At 38.5% G+C, this 20,184-nt stretch overlaps 7 protein-coding genes across 8 annotated transcripts in view; 4 read left to right on the top strand and 3 right to left on the bottom strand.

Annotated features, from left to right (window-relative positions):
* Positions 1-3,661, top strand: part of LOC117783365 (5-hydroxytryptamine receptor 2A) — a 39,363-nt gene extending 35,702 nt beyond the window's left edge. Inside the window, exons 8-10 of the mRNA XM_034620743.1 lie at positions 567-1,454; positions 2,250-2,371; positions 3,534-3,661. Of these exons, the coding sequence (XP_034476634.1) occupies positions 567-1,454; positions 2,250-2,348 (987 nt within the window). The 3' untranslated portion in view covers positions 2,349-2,371; positions 3,534-3,661. The remainder of the gene's footprint in view (positions 1-566; positions 1,455-2,249; positions 2,372-3,533) is intronic.
* Positions 1,451-1,898, bottom strand: LOC117785302 (RING-box protein 1-like). The gene has a single exon (XM_034623242.1). It carries the CDS (start codon positions 1,837-1,839, stop codon positions 1,531-1,533), a length of 309 nt encoding a protein of 102 aa, XP_034479133.1. The 5' UTR covers positions 1,840-1,898; the 3' UTR covers positions 1,451-1,530.
* Positions 3,662-5,688: 2,027 nt separating the features above from the next.
* Positions 5,689-7,587, top strand: LOC117784557 (E3 ubiquitin-protein ligase TRAIP). Of its 2 annotated transcripts, none has more exons than XM_034622314.1 (7): positions 5,689-5,871; positions 5,937-6,152; positions 6,223-6,576; positions 6,635-6,692; positions 6,755-6,874; positions 6,937-7,128; positions 7,192-7,587. In XM_034622314.1, the coding sequence occupies exons 1-7, from the start codon at positions 5,756-5,758 to the stop codon at positions 7,417-7,419; spliced, it is 1,284 nt and encodes a 427-aa protein (XP_034478205.1). In that variant the 5' UTR covers positions 5,689-5,755; the 3' UTR covers positions 7,420-7,587. The 2 variants fall into 2 exon arrangements, with proteins under 2 accessions (XP_034478205.1, XP_034478206.1); XM_034622315.1 differs by having other exon boundaries at positions 5,735-5,871; positions 5,923-6,152.
* Positions 7,500-9,316, bottom strand: LOC117784556 (armadillo repeat-containing protein 6 homolog). Its single transcript, XM_034622313.1, has 2 exons — positions 8,931-9,316; positions 7,500-8,865 (listed from the first exon to the last, which is right to left on the bottom strand). Exons 1-2 carry the CDS (start codon positions 9,045-9,047, stop codon positions 7,591-7,593), a joined length of 1,392 nt encoding a protein of 463 aa, XP_034478204.1. The 5' UTR covers positions 9,048-9,316; the 3' UTR covers positions 7,500-7,590.
* A 441-nt stretch (positions 9,317-9,757) lies between these two features.
* LOC117785058 (endoplasmic reticulum junction formation protein lunapark-B) lies at positions 9,758-12,142 on the top strand. The gene is made up of 6 exons (XM_034622943.1): positions 9,758-9,897; positions 10,014-10,243; positions 10,319-10,451; positions 11,019-11,412; positions 11,475-11,672; positions 11,742-12,142. Exons 1-6 carry the CDS (start codon positions 9,871-9,873, stop codon positions 11,933-11,935), a joined length of 1,176 nt encoding a protein of 391 aa, XP_034478834.1. The 5' UTR covers positions 9,758-9,870; the 3' UTR covers positions 11,936-12,142.
* A 3,338-nt stretch (positions 12,143-15,480) lies between these two features.
* Positions 15,481-16,336, top strand: LOC117784128 (gamma-gliadin). Its single transcript, XM_034621781.1, has 2 exons — positions 15,481-15,591; positions 15,657-16,336. The coding sequence occupies exons 1-2, from the start codon at positions 15,577-15,579 to the stop codon at positions 16,134-16,136; spliced, it is 495 nt and encodes a 164-aa protein (XP_034477672.1). The 5' UTR covers positions 15,481-15,576; the 3' UTR covers positions 16,137-16,336.
* Positions 16,337-17,984: 1,648 nt separating this feature from the next.
* On the bottom strand, positions 17,985-19,824 carry LOC117784729 (uncharacterized histidine-rich protein DDB_G0274557). The gene is made up of 3 exons (XM_034622538.1): positions 19,726-19,824; positions 18,998-19,059; positions 17,985-18,351 (listed from the first exon to the last, which is right to left on the bottom strand). The coding sequence occupies exons 1-3, from the start codon at positions 19,744-19,746 to the stop codon at positions 18,093-18,095; spliced, it is 342 nt and encodes a 113-aa protein (XP_034478429.1). The 5' UTR covers positions 19,747-19,824; the 3' UTR covers positions 17,985-18,092.
* Positions 19,825-20,184: the final 360 nt, after the last annotated feature.

The following is a 20,184-nucleotide window of genomic DNA, read 5'->3' as shown; positions in this document are numbered from 1 at the left end:
ACATGAACACTGCTGGCTCAAATTACAGGTGATTATATGAATTTTAGTGCCTAGGACATGCCGTTAGCAGGCTGTGCTCAGCTCGACAAATTGTAGCCCTTTTTGACCAAGTGCTGCCAACTTTTTCAGTCAACATCCTGTCTTTCTACACCCCTCTCGCTCCCTCTCTCTTTCCCTCTCTGGACTGCCTTTTGTGCGCCTGCACGTTGCCTGATAGTGGGCGGCGCTTTGTAAATAGCCTGGGCGTGGCAGTTGCTATCAAAAAGAATACAACAACAAGAAAATTGGGCGGTTCCAGAAGCGCACAAATGCGCAATGAGCTTAACGAAAATAAATATTTGGCCAGCCATTTTATTTATTTGGAAAATTTATAACCACAACTGGTATGGCATAAAACGTCCATGAAAATTGACGACGAAGTAGGAAGGGGATGCCACTAAATAAATTTATGAATGCAATTGGTTGTTGTGATTTATATGTGTGTGTTTGAGAGCGTGGCCAGCTCAGATTTGAATTGTTAATTTGCCGCATGAAATTTGATTTGAAGCATTTGCGCTATTTTACAGGTACCCAGCACATCGGGCAGTCAAATAGCCACCGTCTCTCACCTGGTGGCATTGGCAAACCAACAGCACGCCAGCAGCGCCAAACAACCGAAGGATCAACAAGCAACAACTGGCGACGATGGCAACGAGCTGGAAGAGCGATTACAGGAAGAGCAGCAGGATGAGGCGATGGCAATGGCAACCGCAACCACAACATCAACAGTGGGAGCAGAAGCGACAACGACAACGACAACGGCTGCTGCAACAACGTCGAGCAAGGCCAATGGTAGTGGTGGTGCTGGTGCTGGTGCCGCTGTGGAGGTGCTCGAGGATCCGCAGCTTCAACAGCAGCTCGAACAAATGCAGCAGCTACAAAAAACTGCCAAAAGCTGTGGCGGTGGCGGCGGTGCCAGCACATCCAATGCCACAACAATTACATCGATATCAGCGCTATCGCCGCAAACACCAACACCACCTGCCGCCGGACCAATGACAGCAAAGACCAGCACACTGACAAGCTGCAACCAAGCACATCCGTTGTGCAGCTCGGCCAATGCCTCGGGAGCTGTAACGCCCGAGCCGCGCACCAAGCAACAGCAGTCAACATCTGCCCAATCCCAACCGCCACAACAGCAACAACCACAACAACAGCAACAACAACAGCAACAACAGTTGTCAAGCATTGCAAATCCCATGCAAAAGGTGAACAAGCGCAAGGAGACGCTGGAGGCGAAACGTGAACGCAAAGCAGCCAAAACATTGGCCATCATCACTGGCGCCTTTGTTGTTTGCTGGCTACCGTTCTTTGTAATGGCATTGACCATGCCCCTCTGTGCCGCCTGTCAAATCAGCGACAGTGTCGCCTCCCTCTTCCTCTGGCTGGGCTACTTCAATTCAACACTAAATCCGGTAATGCTACTTCTTTTATAACTTGACGCACTTATTCACATAATATGCGGTATATAATATGCATTTTGCAAAGAGTCTAGCGACCATATTTCTCAAAGTTCCACTCCAGATTGTCCAGCGGGCAAACGGGTCGAGTCTTCAGCCAATGCGAAATGCAATGGAAATGAAATGCATGATTGCAGGTTCCCCAGGCGACGGTGCATTCATCACCGTTAGTTGCCGTCTGATTGGCCTGGCACTCAATGCATGGATCCATTATATGATTGCGGCAAATGGCGCAGTTGTCAACGACAATATCCCAGGCCCAGAGCGCCACACCATTCCACTTCTTGACCTCGAAACGCTTGTTAGTACAGCCCGAAGTCTTGCTTGATTCTCTTTCCATGTTTGGGTTATTTCCCAAAGGTTTCTGCAAATTAAGTTGATAATTTTAATTCAGAGATTTCTTGCAGCTTGTTTAATGTTTGTTTCGTAGAACAAACAAATATATTTTTGTACCTATCGAGTCTCAACTTTTCAAAAGCCGCTTCGATAGTCTGAGAGAGCTGTCAACTCCAGTGTTGCCAACTTTTTAGCGGAAATAATAGCTGTTTCTGGTAGGAAAGCATCACTGGAAAGCATCACAACAATAATTTAAAGAAAAAAGGTGAAAGTCTAGAAGAAAAAAATTGCTAAGAATAAATCCAGCCAATATTTGACGAAAAAACCCATATCAGCTACCCATTTTGTTTTTCCTTTTTTTTTTTAATGGATCATAATAAAGAAAGTTGTAATTTTTTGTTTTAATAATTACAGGTCATCTATACGATATTCAGTCCAGAATTTCGGCAGGCCTTTAAGCGCATTCTCTTTGGCGGACACCGACCAGTGCATTATCGCAGCGGGAAACTCTAGATAGTGCATGCGAAGAGGCGAAGGTAAATAAAAACAATACCAAAAAAAATTTAAGAAAAAGAAAAGCTTACTTATTGCAAATATTATTGATATTAGAAATGTTTATTTTTATTGCCATTATGAGCGGCATCTTTGGAAATTGAAAACCAAGGTGAAGCATGGCATTGCATTTCTTTCAGCTGCGAGTATTTCTTTACAATCATTTTTATATAATACAAGTATTTCCAATTTCGCGCTCGAAAGTTTCAATTTGCAATGCAGGTTCCGAAATTGATATTGCTTAAGCATTTGTTTGAGCTGTATCTTTCCCTATTTCTACAGTTACTATTGCTGCTTCTACTCCTGTTGCTGCTGTTCAAAGTGTTTTGAATTTCATTGTCAACGTAGTCGATGTCAGCGCTTGGGGCGCCCAATTTCACAAAACACACGAAACGATGGCCATGGGATGCAGCCGATGGCAGGCACACACACACACCCACACACAGACACACACTTATACACACTCACACACTTATACACACTCACACACAACACAGAGGCATGCGAATTGACAGTTCTCTATGCCTTGAAACAATTTGTAAGCCCTGAGCAGAACCAAAAGGCAAAGTTTCAATTCGTCCCACTCAACTGTAGCCGAATTGAAAGTTTTATCAGCTCTTTTTATCGGTGCTGTCATCTGCATGCGAAAACCGTTTAAAATCACTTGGTCAATGCAACGGCTAACGGATAACGGATAACGTCTAATGGGTCCAAAGGGCCTCAAAACAGAGGCTGTTCCCCTTCCTACCCACCACACCCAATTCGAACTATGCTACAATGCCAACTGAATTTTGGCCAACGTTCGTCGCCTAAAGGCTTATCTACAAAGTAGGCGCTCAACTTTCAACCAGCCTTGAATTGTTACCCATTTGCATTTCACTTAGACTATGACTTCAACTCAGACTCCGAGTTCAGCAACAGCAACGGCAGGAACTATAGCTACAATCTTGAGGGAGCCTTCTGCGTGTGGCAGCAGTTAAATCTGCGTCCATTCATTCATTTTCACAAAGTTAAATTAAGCAACATTAATTTCAAATTTCTGTTTAGCATTTGAATGCATTTGACTTGACTGTGTGAATGAAACTTTTTGCCAAATTTAATGTATTAATACTAATGAGATTTATGTGCACACACAATTGTTTGCAGACGCTTTTGCTGAAATTGCGGAAGATCTTGCCTCTTCGGTGGCTCCACAACAACAATAACAACAACAAATATAGCGACAACAACCTAAACTTGCAGCATGTATACCAAGGATAACTTTAAGCAGACGGCAAACATGATCATTATTAAAGCATACAATTAGGCTTGCTCTCAATTCCACTTTAGAGTCAAATAATTAAATTTATTAAAATTTTGTAACGTAATTAAGATTGCTAAATTTGCAATAAATTAATAACTTGATGAAAATTTAAAATTCGATCAAATAAAGGTTTGAAGTTTGTCACCCCTCGGGGACAGGTGTTACAATTTGAATTCTAAGAAAAATAAGAACAGCAAATCGACCAAATTCTAACCAAAAATTCTGCAAAATTTAAAAAGTTCTTCAAAATTAAAAAGATATTTTTTATAAGCTTACCTAATTGTAACTATTGACCCAAGATGGTACAACTTGCTAGATCGGTATTTTTTTCACATTTCATAACAGAGGATTGGATTCTAGAGTGGAATTTTGCAGTGGGTCTGAACATGATACATAAATGTAAATAAGTTTAGCTAAATGTGGTTAAAATAATTATAATTAAACGATAATTACGAATAATTAGATTTATTGTACACAATTTCAGCGTTAAGAAACTAAAATTATTTAAATGTAATTGCCAAGTGAGAACTGTTTTTATGGTTAAATCCAACATTAAAACTACCTAAGTATCTAATCAAAATACCAAGTGTAAGAATTAGTCATAAATTTAGTTAAATAAGCACAATTACTTAAAACTACTTATAGCTAAATCAACTTCCAACTATGCGTGTGTTTTCCAATTAAATGTGTAAATTATCCGTTACATATATACATATAAAAAGCCCTCTGCTGCTTCTTGGGAATGGGAATTGAATAGGGATGGGGATATAGGGAAATGGGAACCAATGGCATTTGGAATCGTTATAACTGAACCGATTACACTTACTGAATACTATGATATAGCGCCCCATATACATATACATAAACGTATATTTAAGTGTGTATAAAATCAAAAAGATACTCGTATTAAGTGGATATCCTACACTTTTGTTGAATATTAATGGCTACTAGAATAAAATCTATTGTAAAATTGACATAATTATATAATAAAAGTGTTTAAATACAATTTAAACGTATTGTTAAATCAAATTCTAGTTAAATTACATTTAAAATTGTTGTATTATTAATGTTAAGCAAGTTGGTATATTATGTCAAGGATTTCTTTGAATATCATGCATATTAAAATAAAAATTGCTTAAAGGGTGCAACACAAAGTATAACATTAATGTAAAAACCAATAATAACAACATAAACCACATGTATTATTGAAAAGCAAACTACTTTCGGGATAAATGGGTAAAACGTAATTAGCAAATTAACTTCAAATAAAAAAAAAAACACAGTTAATACTGAATAAAATTCATACATATGCTAATTAAAGATCGAGTTAAGTAAGTGGAAAACAATATCACAATGAAAATCAAATCTTTTACTACCCTATTTAATAAAACCAACAATATAATTAAAATGAAAAAAAAGAAAAATCAAATTTTGAACAGTTTAAAGCAAAAACCATAAATTAGCATTTTAAGAACTTACAAGATCTATGTCTAAACTGGATATTATACAGAAACTATCAATAGAGTCGCAGAATCTAATGGAATTTTTTTGTTCTATATTAAGTGATAATTCAAAACACGTACACTTATTATTAAAAAGTTTATAAATGAGAAAATGTTCTTTTCAATTGTATATTTTGATTAATTTTTGAAACAAATTGGCGCGCATTTAGAATGAATTATTGCTTGGTATACAAACAAAAATCTTTCTTTGTAAACTGCAAATAACACACATAAACTGCAACACATGCTATGCTAAATATAACTGTCCATTTCATTGGATGCAAATAAAAAGAAAAATTTAACTTTCTTGCAAAATGCCTTTTAATTAAGAATTTATTTTGAGTTTCTAACCAACATTTTACGATGCCGGCCAAATTTAGGCATCACTTATCGTTATCGATGGTTTGCGATAACTCGAACACACGTGAAGTTGGCTGCGTGCTACTTGTCACCAGCATGAAGTTGGCTGCGAATAACAGCTGTTTTTTGATAAAGCCGCGCGAAAGTCTGTTTGCTGCAAGTTGTAAAACATCGTGAATTTATGTGGTCATTGCTGATATAAAATGTTAAATTTAAATTGTGTTATATGCGCCGAACTGTTTACGCAATCCGATGAGGTGTACGTAACAAGTTGCGGCCACATGTTTCATCACACTTGCCTCATGCAATGGCTGGAACGGTAAGCAAGCGTCATGATAAGCAACATAAATGTATCTATATACAAATATAGAAAATAACTTGCAGATCCAAGACATGTCCCCAGTGCCGAAACAAATGCACAACTCGCCATATAATTCGAGTCTACTTCAATCTGGCCAATTTGGATGTGAGTCGCATTGATGTGGGATCGCTGCAGGAGCAGCTTGATAATGCCAACCTGGCCATGAAGATGAAGGACAAGGAATACAATAAGGTCGAAACACAAATGAAGGATCTTAAGGCGACCCAAAAAAAGTGCCTGTATGTTATTTGATATTATTTGTTTTACATAATAGTAATTGTGCCAACTGGCCATTATACATTTTCATAGCAAAACCATTGAAGGACTGGAACAGAAACTGCAAAAGAAAGACTTCCTTGTTGGCAGCTATGTGGCTCAAATCAACATGCTAAAAAACGATGCTCAGGCAATTGATCAACTGCGCAAGGAAAACAAATCATTGAAGCAGCAAATACAAACGATGGAAGGCGTATCGGCGTTATTAACAGCCGGCGCTGCAGACGCCGATCGTCTGCTGAAAAACGAAGCAAATCCACATGTACTGGCCAACTGGGTCTCCACATTGAAGCGAGAGCTGCGTCAATGTGAGACGAAAAAGACAGAGCTGCGAAATGTGCTGAAAATCGTGCAGAATGATCTACGCAAAGAAATGGAACTAAAACGGTTTGCAGAGAAACAAATTATTTGAATTAAACTTAAGTAAACAACTGTGTTTTTGCAGGAAACTTGAGGAGCAGTTATCTCAACTGGAAAGCGATCTTTACCAAGCACAAGAAAAGGTATCATTTAAGCTATAACCTATGCTGAAACTGTTACTTATGCCCTTTTTTGATCAATGTAGATAAAGTCCCTGCAAAGTCAGCCAATTGATGTGGATGCATCCAACAGCTCGTTGGGTCTTAATACTAACCTGGTTGCTCTGAAGCTCCAGGAGCAACGTAACACCATCTCACCGGCAACAGTATGTGCCATAGCTTTTCCTTAGCGATCTATACTTATCACCTAATGCTTATCAATTCACAGAAACAAAATATTAAGCGAATTGAAGAGTCTACATCCCCTTACCTCAACATTAAGTCGAGCAGCGTGGGCTTGGCTCGGTTTTTGACTGCTCCAAACCAAGCCCAAGCCAGGATATCGCCCATTAAACGAGGCACGGGCATAAGCATGACTTCTGGAGCGATACGTAAGACCACAAGTGATCTTAGTGATAAGGTAATGATTACGTATACTTTGCCTAAATAAGAAACTCATGCTAACTCGCATTTGAACTTGCAGTACTCAATTCTGAAGAAGCCAAGACTGATGTTGGGTGCCAGTTCGGCAGGTGCAGCTGTAATGAGCTCAAATTTCGCGTATAATGGCATGGGCGGCTCCGAAAAGATAGATCCATTTGCGCAGCGCGCTGAGGAAGAAGCCACAGCCACTACGAGCCAACCGCTTGCGAAAACAGTCAATTCGCGCCTTAAAGCCGGTGCCTTGCGCAACATTAAGCTTACCAAATAATCAATACTCAATAGTCAAGCCTTAATCTCAATTTAATTTTTGTTAAGCACTGTTTACAATTAATTTATAAGTGGATGTTATTGAAACTCTGATCATTGAGTATGGAAATAAGTTAGTAATGATTATAAAAATAAGAAATATAAAGTAAATGCTTGTATTAGTAATTTACAATCATGCAGCGATTTTCTTTTCCGCCGTGCCGGTCCACTCCTCCCGCAGCTGCACTTTACAGCCGAGATCACGCAGAGCAGCCTTTATGTCCTGCGCCACCGATGGATGTTCCGCCATGGCCTCGTTGAGCAAATCCTCAACGCCAAACGATAGCCACGTATCGCACTGATCACGTGAACGTGATACCATATTACGTATGGCCCAGGCACCATTGCGTTGCACGTATTTGTGCTTAGGATTCGATCGCAGCGCCTCGACAATTACCTCAGCAATGCCCGTCTCAAAGAAGGCGGCGCTGTGCTCCTTGACGCGCAGCGTCAGCGTTGTGATGCAGGCCAAAGCGGCGGACACAATGTTCTCGTTGGACTGATGCGTTTCCAGCATCTCTTTTATGATTGGTGCCACACCCTGTTGCACAATGTGCGCCTTGACTGCATCATGACCAGCCAGAGCACGCAACAGTTTCAATGCCTCACGATTCAAACGCTCCTCCTTTAAATTGTCTTTCATTATGGCGAAGATCAACTTAAGTCCGCCGGCATCGTCGATAAGCGTGCAGAGTTCCTGTCGCACGGCCAGCGTGCCAATGGTCAGTAGTACATCAGACAGTACATTGACATCCGTGTATTCCGGCAACAGTTCCACCAACTGCAAAAGCAATTCATTGGCAATCTGTCGCGCATGCTCATGTGCACAGCCAAACTCCACGCGAATGTCGTCATCCAGCACGAGATATCGCAAAACCGCAGTTGCCTCCCGTACCATGCGTGGCGAGTCCTTGAGCAGCAGTGGCTTGATTAGCTTTATTACATTGGTGCTCATAATATTCTGACGATTCGTTTCGTGCATAACACACGCTTTCTGCAGCCATTGCAGTGTCAGGCAAATAACATCCAGTTGATCCTTAAGCTCCAACAACTTGAGTACAATGGACAGAGCCTCAGCATCAAATAAATCCGGCTGCTTTTGTGTTAAACTATTGGCCGCCTGCAACGATTTGCTTATTAGCGTCGTGTCAAGCGTATCTTCCGCCAGTGTCTGCTCCAGGAGCGTAATGAGGACATCGTGGGCACCATTCTTGCCCGCCAACACACGATGTGCCAGTGACTTCTGGCACTCCAGGTCCAAGACCGTAATGAGCTCCAAAAGCTGCTGTGTATCCTTCGACTTTTGGCTAATGTGCGCTTTTATCTTGTCCACCGTTTCGTTGATGATGGGCTCACCAGTCTCGGCATTGATTGCCAGGTCTTTTATAATATTGGCGAGGTTAATGCCCTAAGCATTCGAAAAATAGATATGTAAGTAGACTTTCTCAATAGATGACGCATACAATTACGCACCTGCGCTTCAAACTGTTTAATCGTCTCCTCCTTGGCCTCCGAGGGGCTCATGGAGAAGTCCACTACATTCTCCTTGACGACATCATCAAAGGTATCTTGAGAAATCATCTTGGCCATTGCAATGAGTTTGTTTAATTTATTTTTATAACAACAGCTGCAATTGCGTCTGTCGAGTTTTACTTCGTTCCGCAACAACTCCCACACAGAGTTTTCTTTGTTTCAAGTTATTAATTAGTCTTACAAATTGGCAGTGCAAGCTGGTTGTGTCGATTGTGTGCGATTTAACAATAAAATTCTGTTATCTCAAACTAATCTCAACTCTGTCCTGCAATATAATTGTTTTTATTTTAATACTTGTTCGTAAAATGCGCAACTTATGACAGCTGTTGATGTTGTTACCAGGGCTACCAATTAATCGAAAGCCTGTTACATTTGTAATTTTACCAGTTGTTGATCGAAAATAGTTTATAAATTACAAATTATAGCCTACTTTTTAAAAATTATTTTTTTTTACTTGTTTAAATTTTATATACAAATTATTTGTGGTATTCCCGAAACAGATTCGGATTTGGTTTCGATTTCGTTTAAGCAAATCTGAATCAGTTTCAGTAACGACCCTTTTTGCACACTGATTTGGTTTTGATTTCGAAAGTTTAAAAAAATGCGGCGAAAAAGCAGCTGACCGGCTCAATCAAATCTGAACGAAACCAAATCCAAATCTCATTCAGGAATACCACCATTATTTATTAAGTATCGATATACGATATGCTAAGCAATAAAGTCGAAATGCATGCAATTGGCAGCCCTGTGAATATATCGATAAAGTATATGCAATTCCAACAAGCGGGACGGTCACGGCACGAAAATAGTTTAATTTATTTACATTTTAAATTTAAGTAGGCGCAGTTTATTCATTGTTCACAGCTATATTATTATTAAAATGGGCTTCGTTTTATCGAAATTTAGGGTAAGTAAACTGATGTCTTGCTTCTTGAATGATAGATATACAGTAGACTGATGACGCTCGCATATATGTACTACATTTGCACATAAATTTACATACGTACGCATTTCTAATTATAGAAGGAAAAATCGACAACAACTGTTCTGGAGGAACTGCAAATTCAGATACAAGAACTTGAAAAGAATGTGATCTATACGCAGGATCGTAAAAGGCGATTTGTTACCAACTTTGTTGGCTTCACAATTGGCGTCTACATTGTTGGCTTTGCGCTATGGTATTTCTTCTACTTCCCGCCAACAATGCAAGAGCGCATCATGTACTTGGTTCCGCTGTTGCTCTTCCCCGTTCTGTGAGTAATCAATCGATCAATGATCTCATTTCACAAAGTTGCAATTTGTAAATTTACACTCATTATTGTTTGCAGCATTGTTTTCTTGCGTCAAATGTTTACGTGGTATTTTCAGCGCAAGCTCAACAAAAATGGCGATAAGCTAAAACAGCTGAAGGAGAAGAAGAGCAAGTTATTGGAGCAGGTCATGAACAAGGAAACATACAAGGTAAGCAAAGACACAAAATGACCAGGGACCGCAAATAATAGTTATGAGTTTAAAAAAAATTAGAATTAATTAACAGTGGGGGAAAATACACATAATCAGGGGTGCCACAGAAATCAAAACCAAACGAAAATCTTCCAAAACTCTCTACATTTTTGGAAGATTTTTGGTTGGTTTCCTTTTCTATGGCACCCCTGAATATGTTTTCGTACCCCAAATTCGAAATCATAAATATATAAATCCCAAAAATAAGAATTACTGGTCAATTTTTATAATAAACCTTCAATTTTTATTTTCAACTTTTATTATAAAAACTGACAAGTTATTCTTATTTTTAATATTTATAATAAGAATTGAAAATAAGAGTTATGGTTTGAGGTTTATATACAAATTTAAATATAATAATTATTTTTGTTTTATGTTTTAATAGTAAAAATATTTGTTCTTAAAAAAAAAAATCAAAAATAATTATTATATTTTAACTTTCCCAGAAAAAATGATAATAATTACGGTCTCTGAGAATTACATTGCTTTTAAGAAAGATTTCTAATAATTTGTAAATGATGACAGGTGGCAGTGAATCTTCTTGAACGGTTTGGTGATAAGCAACAGAATCGTATGTTGGGTATATCGGGCACAAGTCGTCCCGCTCCGAGCAGCACAACGCCCAACCGGTCGATATCGTCATCTACGATGCAGCGGGCGCCACAAGCACTGACGCCCTACACGAGCGTTTACCGCAACGTGAATAATAACCTAAACAGCAGCGTCATCTCGTCCAACTTGCAAGTGACGGCAACAACGCCGCAGGTGCGTGCAATGCAGGAGCTGCGCAGGCGCACTCCATTCCCCATTGTGGATGAGAGTTCGCGCAGTGCATTGGATCGCATTGTGGACTTTATTGTGGGCGACAGTCCACAGAATCGCTTTGGCATGATATGCAAGGAATGCCATAAGCACAATGGTAAACAAATAACAACAACTGCCTTAATTACAATTTATATTGTACTAAATATGATCTTGCAGGAATGCTGCCAATGGAGGATTACGAGTATACAACATTTCATTGCGCTTTTTGTGGCACACTGAATCCTGCACGCAAGGAGCGACCTGTGGCGCCACGTCTGTCTCTGGAGGCAAGAAATACAGAGACGCCACAGTCTTCACAGCTACGGAACGACAGTTCCGATAGTGATTCTTCAGACGATGAAGAAGATGAATACGGTGACTAACTATTTATTAAATAAACTGATTATATTCTGTGTCTGACAATGATTGTGTTTTATCTTTCAGATAATATGCTTTCAACGCGTCGCGCTCTGCACGATGACTTGCCAATGACTGATACCGAAGCTGATGCTGATCCTAAAGTGGATGCTGACGCTGATATTACGACAACTACGACTGCAACACACATGGAGGAGACTGAAGCTGAAGCTGAAGCGGCGAAAGCAACAACTGTTAGCGAGACTGAAGCGAAAGAATAGAATACATAGAATATTCAGCTCTCCCAAGTGCGCCATGAACAGGTTTTTAGGCTCCGCAAAGCGGTAGCTTTGAATAAATCAACTTATGCATATTTTACTTAGAGTCTACATTATTATTAAATAACACTATGTTGGTAAGCGAATTTTTCTTAGAAACTTTGTTTAATTTATCCCCCCAAAAACACTCACTAGTTAAAATTAACAAAATAAACTAAACTAGAATTTCTGAATAATTGTTGAGTTGTCTTGAAATACAAATTGAAAATTGAAAACCTGCTTAACAAAAAAATATGCAAATTGTATACAAATATGCAAAGTGGCTTTCTTTTCACGGCACACCTAAAAGCACACGCCCCGTTAACAGCCAGACGTCAGCCCAGAAGGAAATTGATAATTAAAAACTAGACGAAAAAAGAAGGCGACAGATAATGGCATAATAACATAAAACGCGCCAATGTGACAAAACGGACAGTTGAGATATAAGTTGGAGCAGCAGCAATATCAACTTACAAGCGCGAGAACAAACGGCACAGAGACAACCACATAAAATGGCTTAGGGGGGAACTGTTGTGTGGAGAACCACCATGTGTGACTGACTGACTGCATTATGCGAACGGTCAACAATTTCAATTTCGCTGGCTTTTATTTTTCCGGGCCATTGATCAAGGCTAACAAGATCGGTTTGCAGCGCGCCCGCGCCTCAGTCAGCAGCAATAGTAATACCACTACCGTTAATAGCAACACCAACACAACAACACTAAGACAACCACCTACAAGTGGAGCAGCCGCGCCCGCGCACATTCCTGCCCAATGGCTGGCGGCGTCAGTTGCAAGCACAAATTATAAGAATTAAACTAAATCTGTTACACCGTTGCCAACAATCGTCCACTGCAACAATCTGTTGCATACACGTATGTACAAACGTGTGCAAAATAATAAGAGCAGCATATGTGAAAACTTAATTCGATCAACAAAATTGCTATAATCATATTTTAACAATAAGTCTGTCAATTATTTTAACAGTACACATATTAAATTATTTAATAAATAATAATATTTATATTAAAATAAAACATATCCTGTTATGTCCTTATTCTTTATAAAATAAACTTTCTTGTGTTAAGTCGAAATTCAACTGTGCGAAAAAAAAATGTGAACAAATATAGAAAATAATATATCACCGATTTCTACAACATTTTTAACAATTTATGGGTATAAACCTTGGTCCTTACATTTAATATTATAAATCCCCATCAGTTTTCTGGATAATTTTGACACCATTGGAGTCTACAGACCTATCCTATAAAAGCGTGGCATATAACATTCGAATATTCTGGAGTCTATAGACCTATCCAATAAAAGCGTGGCATATGGAGATTCTAATATTCTACCAAATATTTTCTTCTTCTTGCTTTAGTTATCCAACATTTTTTGACCCTAGCATCTCAGACTTTTTTCTTAACGTCTATCCATAGCTGATCCAACGGATTAGGGCTCAAAGGGCTGGTCGAATTAAATTTTCACAAGTGTTGTTCTTATTATTTCGCACACGTCTGTAAGTGCATGTGTTATATGTGTGTGTGTCTGGCTCCGAGGCCGCTGATTAGCTCATAATATATGTGACGGCATATTATTCGCCTTGTCGTAATTGAATTTCCCAATTTGCCGTGTCTCTCTCTGATCTCTGACGTAGACCTCTGGTCAGGAAGTCGATGCGTACAACGTTGACAGCTGTGTGCGTGTGTGTGCGTATGCGGCAAAGCTCAAACAACAACAACGCCTTCTTAACGCGACAATATGCAACAACGTTGTCAATTTATTGGCATTTGCATAAGCTTAGCAGAACCTGATAAAACTAGGGCTGCCAAGAAAAATCCCATTAATTAAAAATCAATCAAAAAATTTTTAATTGTAAACTTAAATATTAATTGGTTAATATTAATACAGTTTTTATATTAACGATTTTTAGCATATAAATATTTTCCTTGAATTTCAAACCAATTTTTTTAAATTTAAGGTTCTAATGTAAGGAAAAGCTAAAATCCAATTTCTTATCTGTAAATTACAAATCCAATCCTGACTTCATTTTTAGTTTACAAAGGAACTTAGTTATTTTATAATAATAAAAAAGAGTTGTGTGAGACGCCCACAAAGAATGATCTATCCATATTTATTAATTATTAATTATTTGTTAATTCATTGAGTTTTTGATTTCCTTACAATGTTCAAATGTACAGCTGTTCAACTCACTCATGCTGTATTTGAAATTAATTAAGTAAAGAAAAATTATTCTACACTTCAATTTCATTATTTGAGAGTCTCGCCAAACGTTCGTAATAGCCTGATTCCACTAGGCCTAGTATGTACAAATTAAGACCGAGTGTACAATGCATGTCCGTCTGTCCAAAAAATAGCTCTTTTGCCCAGTGTCAAATCTAATACTTTTTTTTTTGAACAATAATTCATATATTAAATTAAATATCCTTGGTGCCAAAAATGGATACTAGAAATTTTAGGGCATAGATAGAACTTTGTCACAAGACTGTTACCTCTTAAAGAGTTTTTTTTTTTGTAAGTTTAGTATTTAATGATAGCAATTTAATTGCTTATCATCCATCCCTAGCCTAGAAGTGTTGCCCAGAATTAACAGTGGAGTGTAGTGCATTGAATCTAGTGCAATGTCGCTGCACCGAAACCAGTTTTTATGGGGGACTCGGCTTCTGGGCGATGGTGGTAATGGTAATGGTAATGGTAATGGTAATGGTGATGGTGATGTTGATGTTGATAGAGGTAAAGGTGTTGTGGTGGCATGACAGGGAAACCTGCAGCACAAATAAAGTGATTCACGAACAGTTTCCATGACAGCTGAGTGTGTGTGTGTCTGTGAGTGTGTGTGTGGCAAGGGTCGAACTGAAACAGACTTGCCACAGAGCACAGCACTTGGCCAAATGGCAACGCCAACGCGCGCCAGGCTATCAGAAAATGGCTCGAGCCAAAGACAAACAATTTTTTGGCCAGAATGCGATCGAATACGAGTAACCATAAGTTGGGGGCTTAGTTCATTGCTATTGCTAATGACGGCATGCCTGTAACTCGATCTAAGTATGTACATTGTACACGTATGTCTATTTACTAGATATACACTTAAGTAGTACCTTATGCATAGGAGTATCTATGAGTATATATGTATCTGCAGCTGTAAATGTATGTGTATCTGTGTCTGTGTCTGTTTCGTGGCCGTTCGATTTATTTGTTCGCGTTCGCGCTCACAACAAAGACTCTAATAATAATCTGTTGGGCCAATCAAGCAAAATATGCGCGAGATCAGTCAACAACAGCAACAACAATAACAGCAACGAGAATTACAACAACAATTGCAGTTACCATTGCCGCACCAAATCTGCGACAGCCAATGAAAGTGAAACCGACCCGAGTCAGAGACTCAGACTGAGACTGCGACTGAGATCAAGTCTCGGTTCTAGGCGGTCAACGAGAGACTGTTCGGCTATATAAGCTAAGTGACGGCAATGTTTGTCCCACAGTGCACCGCTGACCAGGAATCCAATTGGAAGTTTAAGTTAAGTCACGACTTTATAGTCCAATTGGCCACAAGGATTATCTACACCCACACTCCAACCAACATGTTCTTCAAGCTGGTAAGTTCGCCACACAATCAATCAGCTGCAGTTCAACTTTGACACTTCTTTGGGTCTCCTTGTAGATGTTTGCCTCCTGCCTGGTTTTGGTGCTGGCCAAGCCACAGCATCCGCCCGCTGCTCAGTATCCAGCTGGCGTGAATCCTCAGGATTGCCCCAATTTCCCGCTCTGTGATAATGCTCGCCTGCACAATCCACAGTCGCAGTGGCAACAGCCGCAGCCACAGTGGCAGCAGCCCCAGCCTCAGTGGCAGCCACAGCCGCAACAGCATTGGCAGCAGCCCCAGCAGCAGTGGCAGCAACCTCAGCAGCCACAGTGGCAGCCACAGCCCGCTTGGAATGCGGCACCAGCACCTGCTGCCGGCGGTGACAAGTATCCAGCTGGCATCAATCCACAAACCTGCCCCAACTATCCCTACTGCGATGTGAATGCCGGACATGCTGGTGCTCCAGCTGCCGCTGCTCCACTGCCCGGCTGGACGGAGCGTCTCTATCCCGCCGGCGTCTCGCCCCATCAGTGCCCCAACTTCCCCTTCTGCAACTAAGCAGCAAATAGAGTCCCATCTACACTGTCCACATTGTCCACACTGTCTGCTCTGTCCACACTGTCCACTCTACCTACGGTCTACACACATTACACGCATTTTCCATTTATTTAGCTTCCTTTAACGCTACAAGTTCTCAATTATAAAATTCCGTTGTTGGCGTCAAATAAAACAAAGCATGTTGGTCATAAAAAATAATAAGAAATATCTGAATTTTTTACTCAATTACAGTTGCATAACACTATAACGAACTAAAGGAAAAAACTATCGATATAAAAAAATAGTTTAACATTTCAAATTATTAATTAATTATGAAATTTCACAGGAAGTATATTGTTTATTTTCTGAAAAATAGAAAAAAGGCGTGTTTTTTATATATTTTAGCATACGCGTTTCTTAAAGCCACATTTAACTATAATACTATTTTTATCGTTAGCTAATTACCTCATAAACTAATAGATAAATGCTACTTTAAACTGTTTTCAACTGAGAAACTTAATCAAGTGGTAATTTCTGTAATTTTAATAACCTTATTTAGCGTTATACAGCCGTTCTAAGCTATAATAAAATCTATACTTTATTTCTTTTGGACTCAGGAAATAGTACACACAACTGTTGAGTCGAAGTCTATGCGTTTTAATACTTATGCGGATTATTTTTATTTTATTGTTTGTTTAACATATTTTATAAAATGACAACAAGCACTAAAAGTTAGTGTGTAAGCAAAGTAAAGTCGTGTACAAAAGCAATCATTAAATAATAAAAAAAAATAGGTCCAATACTTTTAAAAGTGGCAATAAAAAATTTCAAGTTTGCGGAACGTTGCATACTCTGTCTGCTATGTTGCAATGGACTATTTGTTAATTTATTTATTTATTTAATTCAAACTGTCGACAGTAATGTTATTTATAAATTGTAACAAAATAAATTAAATTAAATAGAGTTAACAATTTGAAAATTACAAAAAGAGTGCAAACTATTTGTAATTTTTAAGAAGAATACAATTTTAAATGTTTAGGTTTCAACAAAAATCTATTGAAATATTAGAGAAACACAAAATTGTGTTTCCAATTTCTAGAACATTTCTTGGAAATTATATCTTTTTAATCTTATACATTGTAAATAAAATTCTATAATAATTATTATTTTGTAACTATTTGAATAAGCAAAAAATTAAAAAGAGAATTATTAAATCATCTAAGATCGACAAACAATTTTAATTTAAAAATGTAGAATGCTAATAGTCGGCCAAATTCATATCTTAACTTAATGATACAATTTAGAGCTTTGTTGTAGCGTGTTTTATATTTTGAGTAATCACTTGGAAGTGGATTTAACTTAATGCATTTATTAATAAGTTTATGCTTAAATTTAGTACCACTAAACATTGCAATACAGTCGAGCTTGACTATATGAAACACTTTATTGAATCTTGAATTGATTTATTATAAGTTTTAATTGATATAAACCCCAACTTGATTTATGTCTTGCTTGCGTTTGACTAGTTTATTTAGGTTTTAATTATAAAAATTATATCCGACCAAAACCTTGTCATATGGTCAGAATGTGACACGCCCAACTTCTCGCTTACAGCTAACAGTTTCAGTATCAGTATCAGTTCCAGTTCCGCGCTGGGACAAGGAGTGGGATTTACAGGTGATCGAAATAGCTGTTGTTGTTGCTTTTGTTAATGCTGTAAGTAATGTGGATGTTGTTGTTGTTGTTGGTTGACCCCGAGTCGCTTTTGTGAAAGTCGTTCTTGCAAAACGTCGGCCAGTTTGGTCGACCAAGGTCAAGTGCAACTGCAAATTAAAATTATAATAATCACTTGGCACTCAAGCCCAAAAGTAACAATCGAAAATCTCACTTTATTTACAAGCATTTGTATATTTTATTTTTTTTTTTGGTTAACTTAAAACATTTATACAGTATTTACAGTGGAAAGCGGGACTGCATTTACAGCCAGCCATGGCCATGGGAGTGAGAGGACCAGCCCTTGTGGAAGTCATGATGATGGTAATCGTGATGATCATCATGCACATGCACGGGCAAAATCTCCTCGTGATGGACATGATGAACGGGCACCTCCTTGTAGATGGGCACATGCACCTCCTTGTAGACGGGCACGTGCTTAACCACGGGCACAGCTACCTTCTGGACATGATGATGATGCACGGTGTGCACCTTGTACGGCACATGAATTGTGTGGTGTTCGCTGCGGGTGAAGTGAAGAACAAAATCAACTCAAATGGAAAGAAAGCAATGGAAAGTGAAATGTGATGTGATGTGTAGTGTTGTGGTGTAAGGGGAGTGTATACAGTACAATAATTGGCATTCAATGTTATTAGCTAATCAGTTAATAGCTGGCAGCCAGCTTAACTTGTCCAGCTCTGTCTCTGTCTTTGTCTCTGACTCCTGCTCCTCGTCTCTTTCTTTCCTTCTATTGACAGTTGCTTGAACTCCGCCGCAATTGTCGTCGCTATTGCCACTTGGCACTTGAGGCCGAGTCCGAGACGCGGACCAATGCTCGGAATTTTTAATTAACCGTCGTGCAATTATGTGCGCATTATAATGCAACAAATGAAATTCCTGAGCGTTGTCTTTGCCACAGGTTCACTGTCTCACAATTGAACGGCATCGTCCCCGTCGTCCACATGCGAGATCTTGGCTAAGTGTTACAAGCTCTTTTCATATTGATTACTTCATTTCCAAAGCAAATCAATACATAATTCATAAAGACAAAATGCCGGCACTTAAATTGCTATAAAAGTCTGTCATTAAATCAACTCGTTTGCACAACACGGGAAGCATTACGAACAGATCGAACCAGTATTATGCATTATAATCTTAAGTTTACTTACTGCTTGCCAAAGAATCCGGGACTTGGTGCAGAGTATGCCACGGCAAATAATGCTACAAGGAGCTGAAAGCAGGGATTAATACAATCATCAGTAAAATAAACAACAAAAATTAAATTAAACTAATATAAGTAGGTATTAAATTAAAATACTATGAATATACATTGGATATTTCTGAGTTAGCTACGATCCAACAATTGTAATATAATCTACGAGTAATTTCATAACTTTTGTGATTATTTTAAATAAGCTGAACTATTTATGTTATGTATACATTTCTAATTCTAATTTCTAAATTTCTAACTTTGAATTGTTGGTAAAAAAAAATAATAATAATATTATAGAAATGCTTCACAATTAAAAAGTCTAAATATATTCCAAAATATTGAGTAAATTTAATAGCTTTAGAGAGTCTAAAAATATTCCAAAATATTGAGTAAATTTAATAGCTTTAGAGATTTCGAGTATATAGCAAAAGTTTCAAATATATAATGCGTTATATTTCTGTTCCCAATATTTCACTTAGAAACTGCGGCTCATGAAAATTCAGTTATTTGAAACCAACATTGCACTTAAATATCCAAATAGTCAATTTTCAACTTGTTGGTTAAGCTCTATTATGTAAGTCTGGTTGCATGACTTGCTCAGCTGCCACTTGTTGCACAAAACACACGTGTCCTTTAATTATTTTAAAACTTATTTTGTTAATTGTGTTGTTTCCTTTCACTTACGAAAACTTTTAGAGCAGTCATGTTTTGGTTGTTTTTGGTGGTTTTTTGGTTGCGAACGCGTTTAAATTTTTACTTGTTTGACTGATAAAGCCCGCTGCACTGCAAATGTGTCTGCCAATGACTGATAACCATTGGCCAGCGGCTCATCCATTTTATAGCCAATTGCAGGCGCCAAACAGCTAACAGCGCCAACTGTTGCTGTCGACAGCAGCAACAGTCGCTGCGACGGCGATGGCGACGACAAATGTAAAAAAGACAAACGTGACGCACAGCAATAACAACAACATTGCACTGTTAACTGTTTTACGAGTTGGTTAACCAAGAGGTCTGTCAATTTTTTTTTTTTTTTTTTTTTTTAACCCAAGGGGGTAGACCACACAAATCACAGACAGTGCAAACACGCATCAGTTGCTGCATAGTGAACTCACAATTAACTTAGCAGTTGTCGTTGTTGTTGTT

The sequence above is a fragment of the Drosophila innubila genome (genome assembly GCF_004354385.1).
Source record: "Drosophila innubila isolate TH190305 chromosome 2R unlocalized genomic scaffold, UK_Dinn_1.0 1_C_2R, whole genome shotgun sequence".
Classification (NCBI taxonomy): Eukaryota; Metazoa; Arthropoda; class Insecta; order Diptera; family Drosophilidae; genus Drosophila; species Drosophila innubila.
The sequence above is the reverse complement of the archived record's forward strand: the minus strand, read 5'-3'. Positions and strand labels throughout refer to the sequence as shown.

Coding starts and splice junctions, on each gene's coding strand:
- LOC117784729 (XM_034622538.1), bottom strand. CDS start 19,746: ATGACTGCTCTAAAAGTTTTC. Junction 19,060..19,725: donor TGACTGCTCTAAAAGTTTTC/GTAAGTGAAAGG, acceptor CCCTGCTTTCAG/CTCCTTGTAGCATTATTTGC. Junction 18,352..18,997: donor CCCGGATTCTTTGGCAAGCA/GTAAGTAAACTT, acceptor CTTCACCCGCAG/CGAACACCACACAATTCATG.
- LOC117785058 (XM_034622943.1), top strand. CDS start 9,871: ATGGGCTTCGTTTTATCGAAATTTAGG. Junction 10,244..10,318: donor CTGTTGCTCTTCCCCGTTCT/GTGAGTAATCAA, acceptor TATTGTTTGCAG/CATTGTTTTCTTGCGTCAAA. Junction 11,413..11,474: donor GGAATGCCATAAGCACAATG/GTAAACAAATAA, acceptor ATGATCTTGCAG/GAATGCTGCCAATGGAGGAT.
- LOC117784557 (XM_034622314.1), top strand. CDS start 5,756: ATGTTAAATTTAAATTGTGTTATATGCGCCGAACTGTTTACGCAATCC. Junction 6,153..6,222: donor GCGACCCAAAAAAAGTGCCT/GTATGTTATTTG, acceptor ACATTTTCATAG/CAAAACCATTGAAGGACTGG. Junction 6,577..6,634: donor AAAGAAATGGAACTAAAACG/GTTTGCAGAGAA, acceptor GTGTTTTTGCAG/GAAACTTGAGGAGCAGTTAT.
- LOC117784556 (XM_034622313.1), bottom strand. CDS start 9,047: ATGGCCAAGATGATTTCTCAAGATACCTTTGATGATGTCGTCAAGGAG. Junction 8,866..8,930: donor TTAAACAGTTTGAAGCGCAG/GTGCGTAATTGT, acceptor TCGAATGCTTAG/GGCATTAACCTCGCCAATAT.
- LOC117785302 (XM_034623242.1), bottom strand. CDS start 1,839: ATGGAAAGAGAATCAAGCAAGACTTCGGGCTGTACTAACAAGCGTTTC.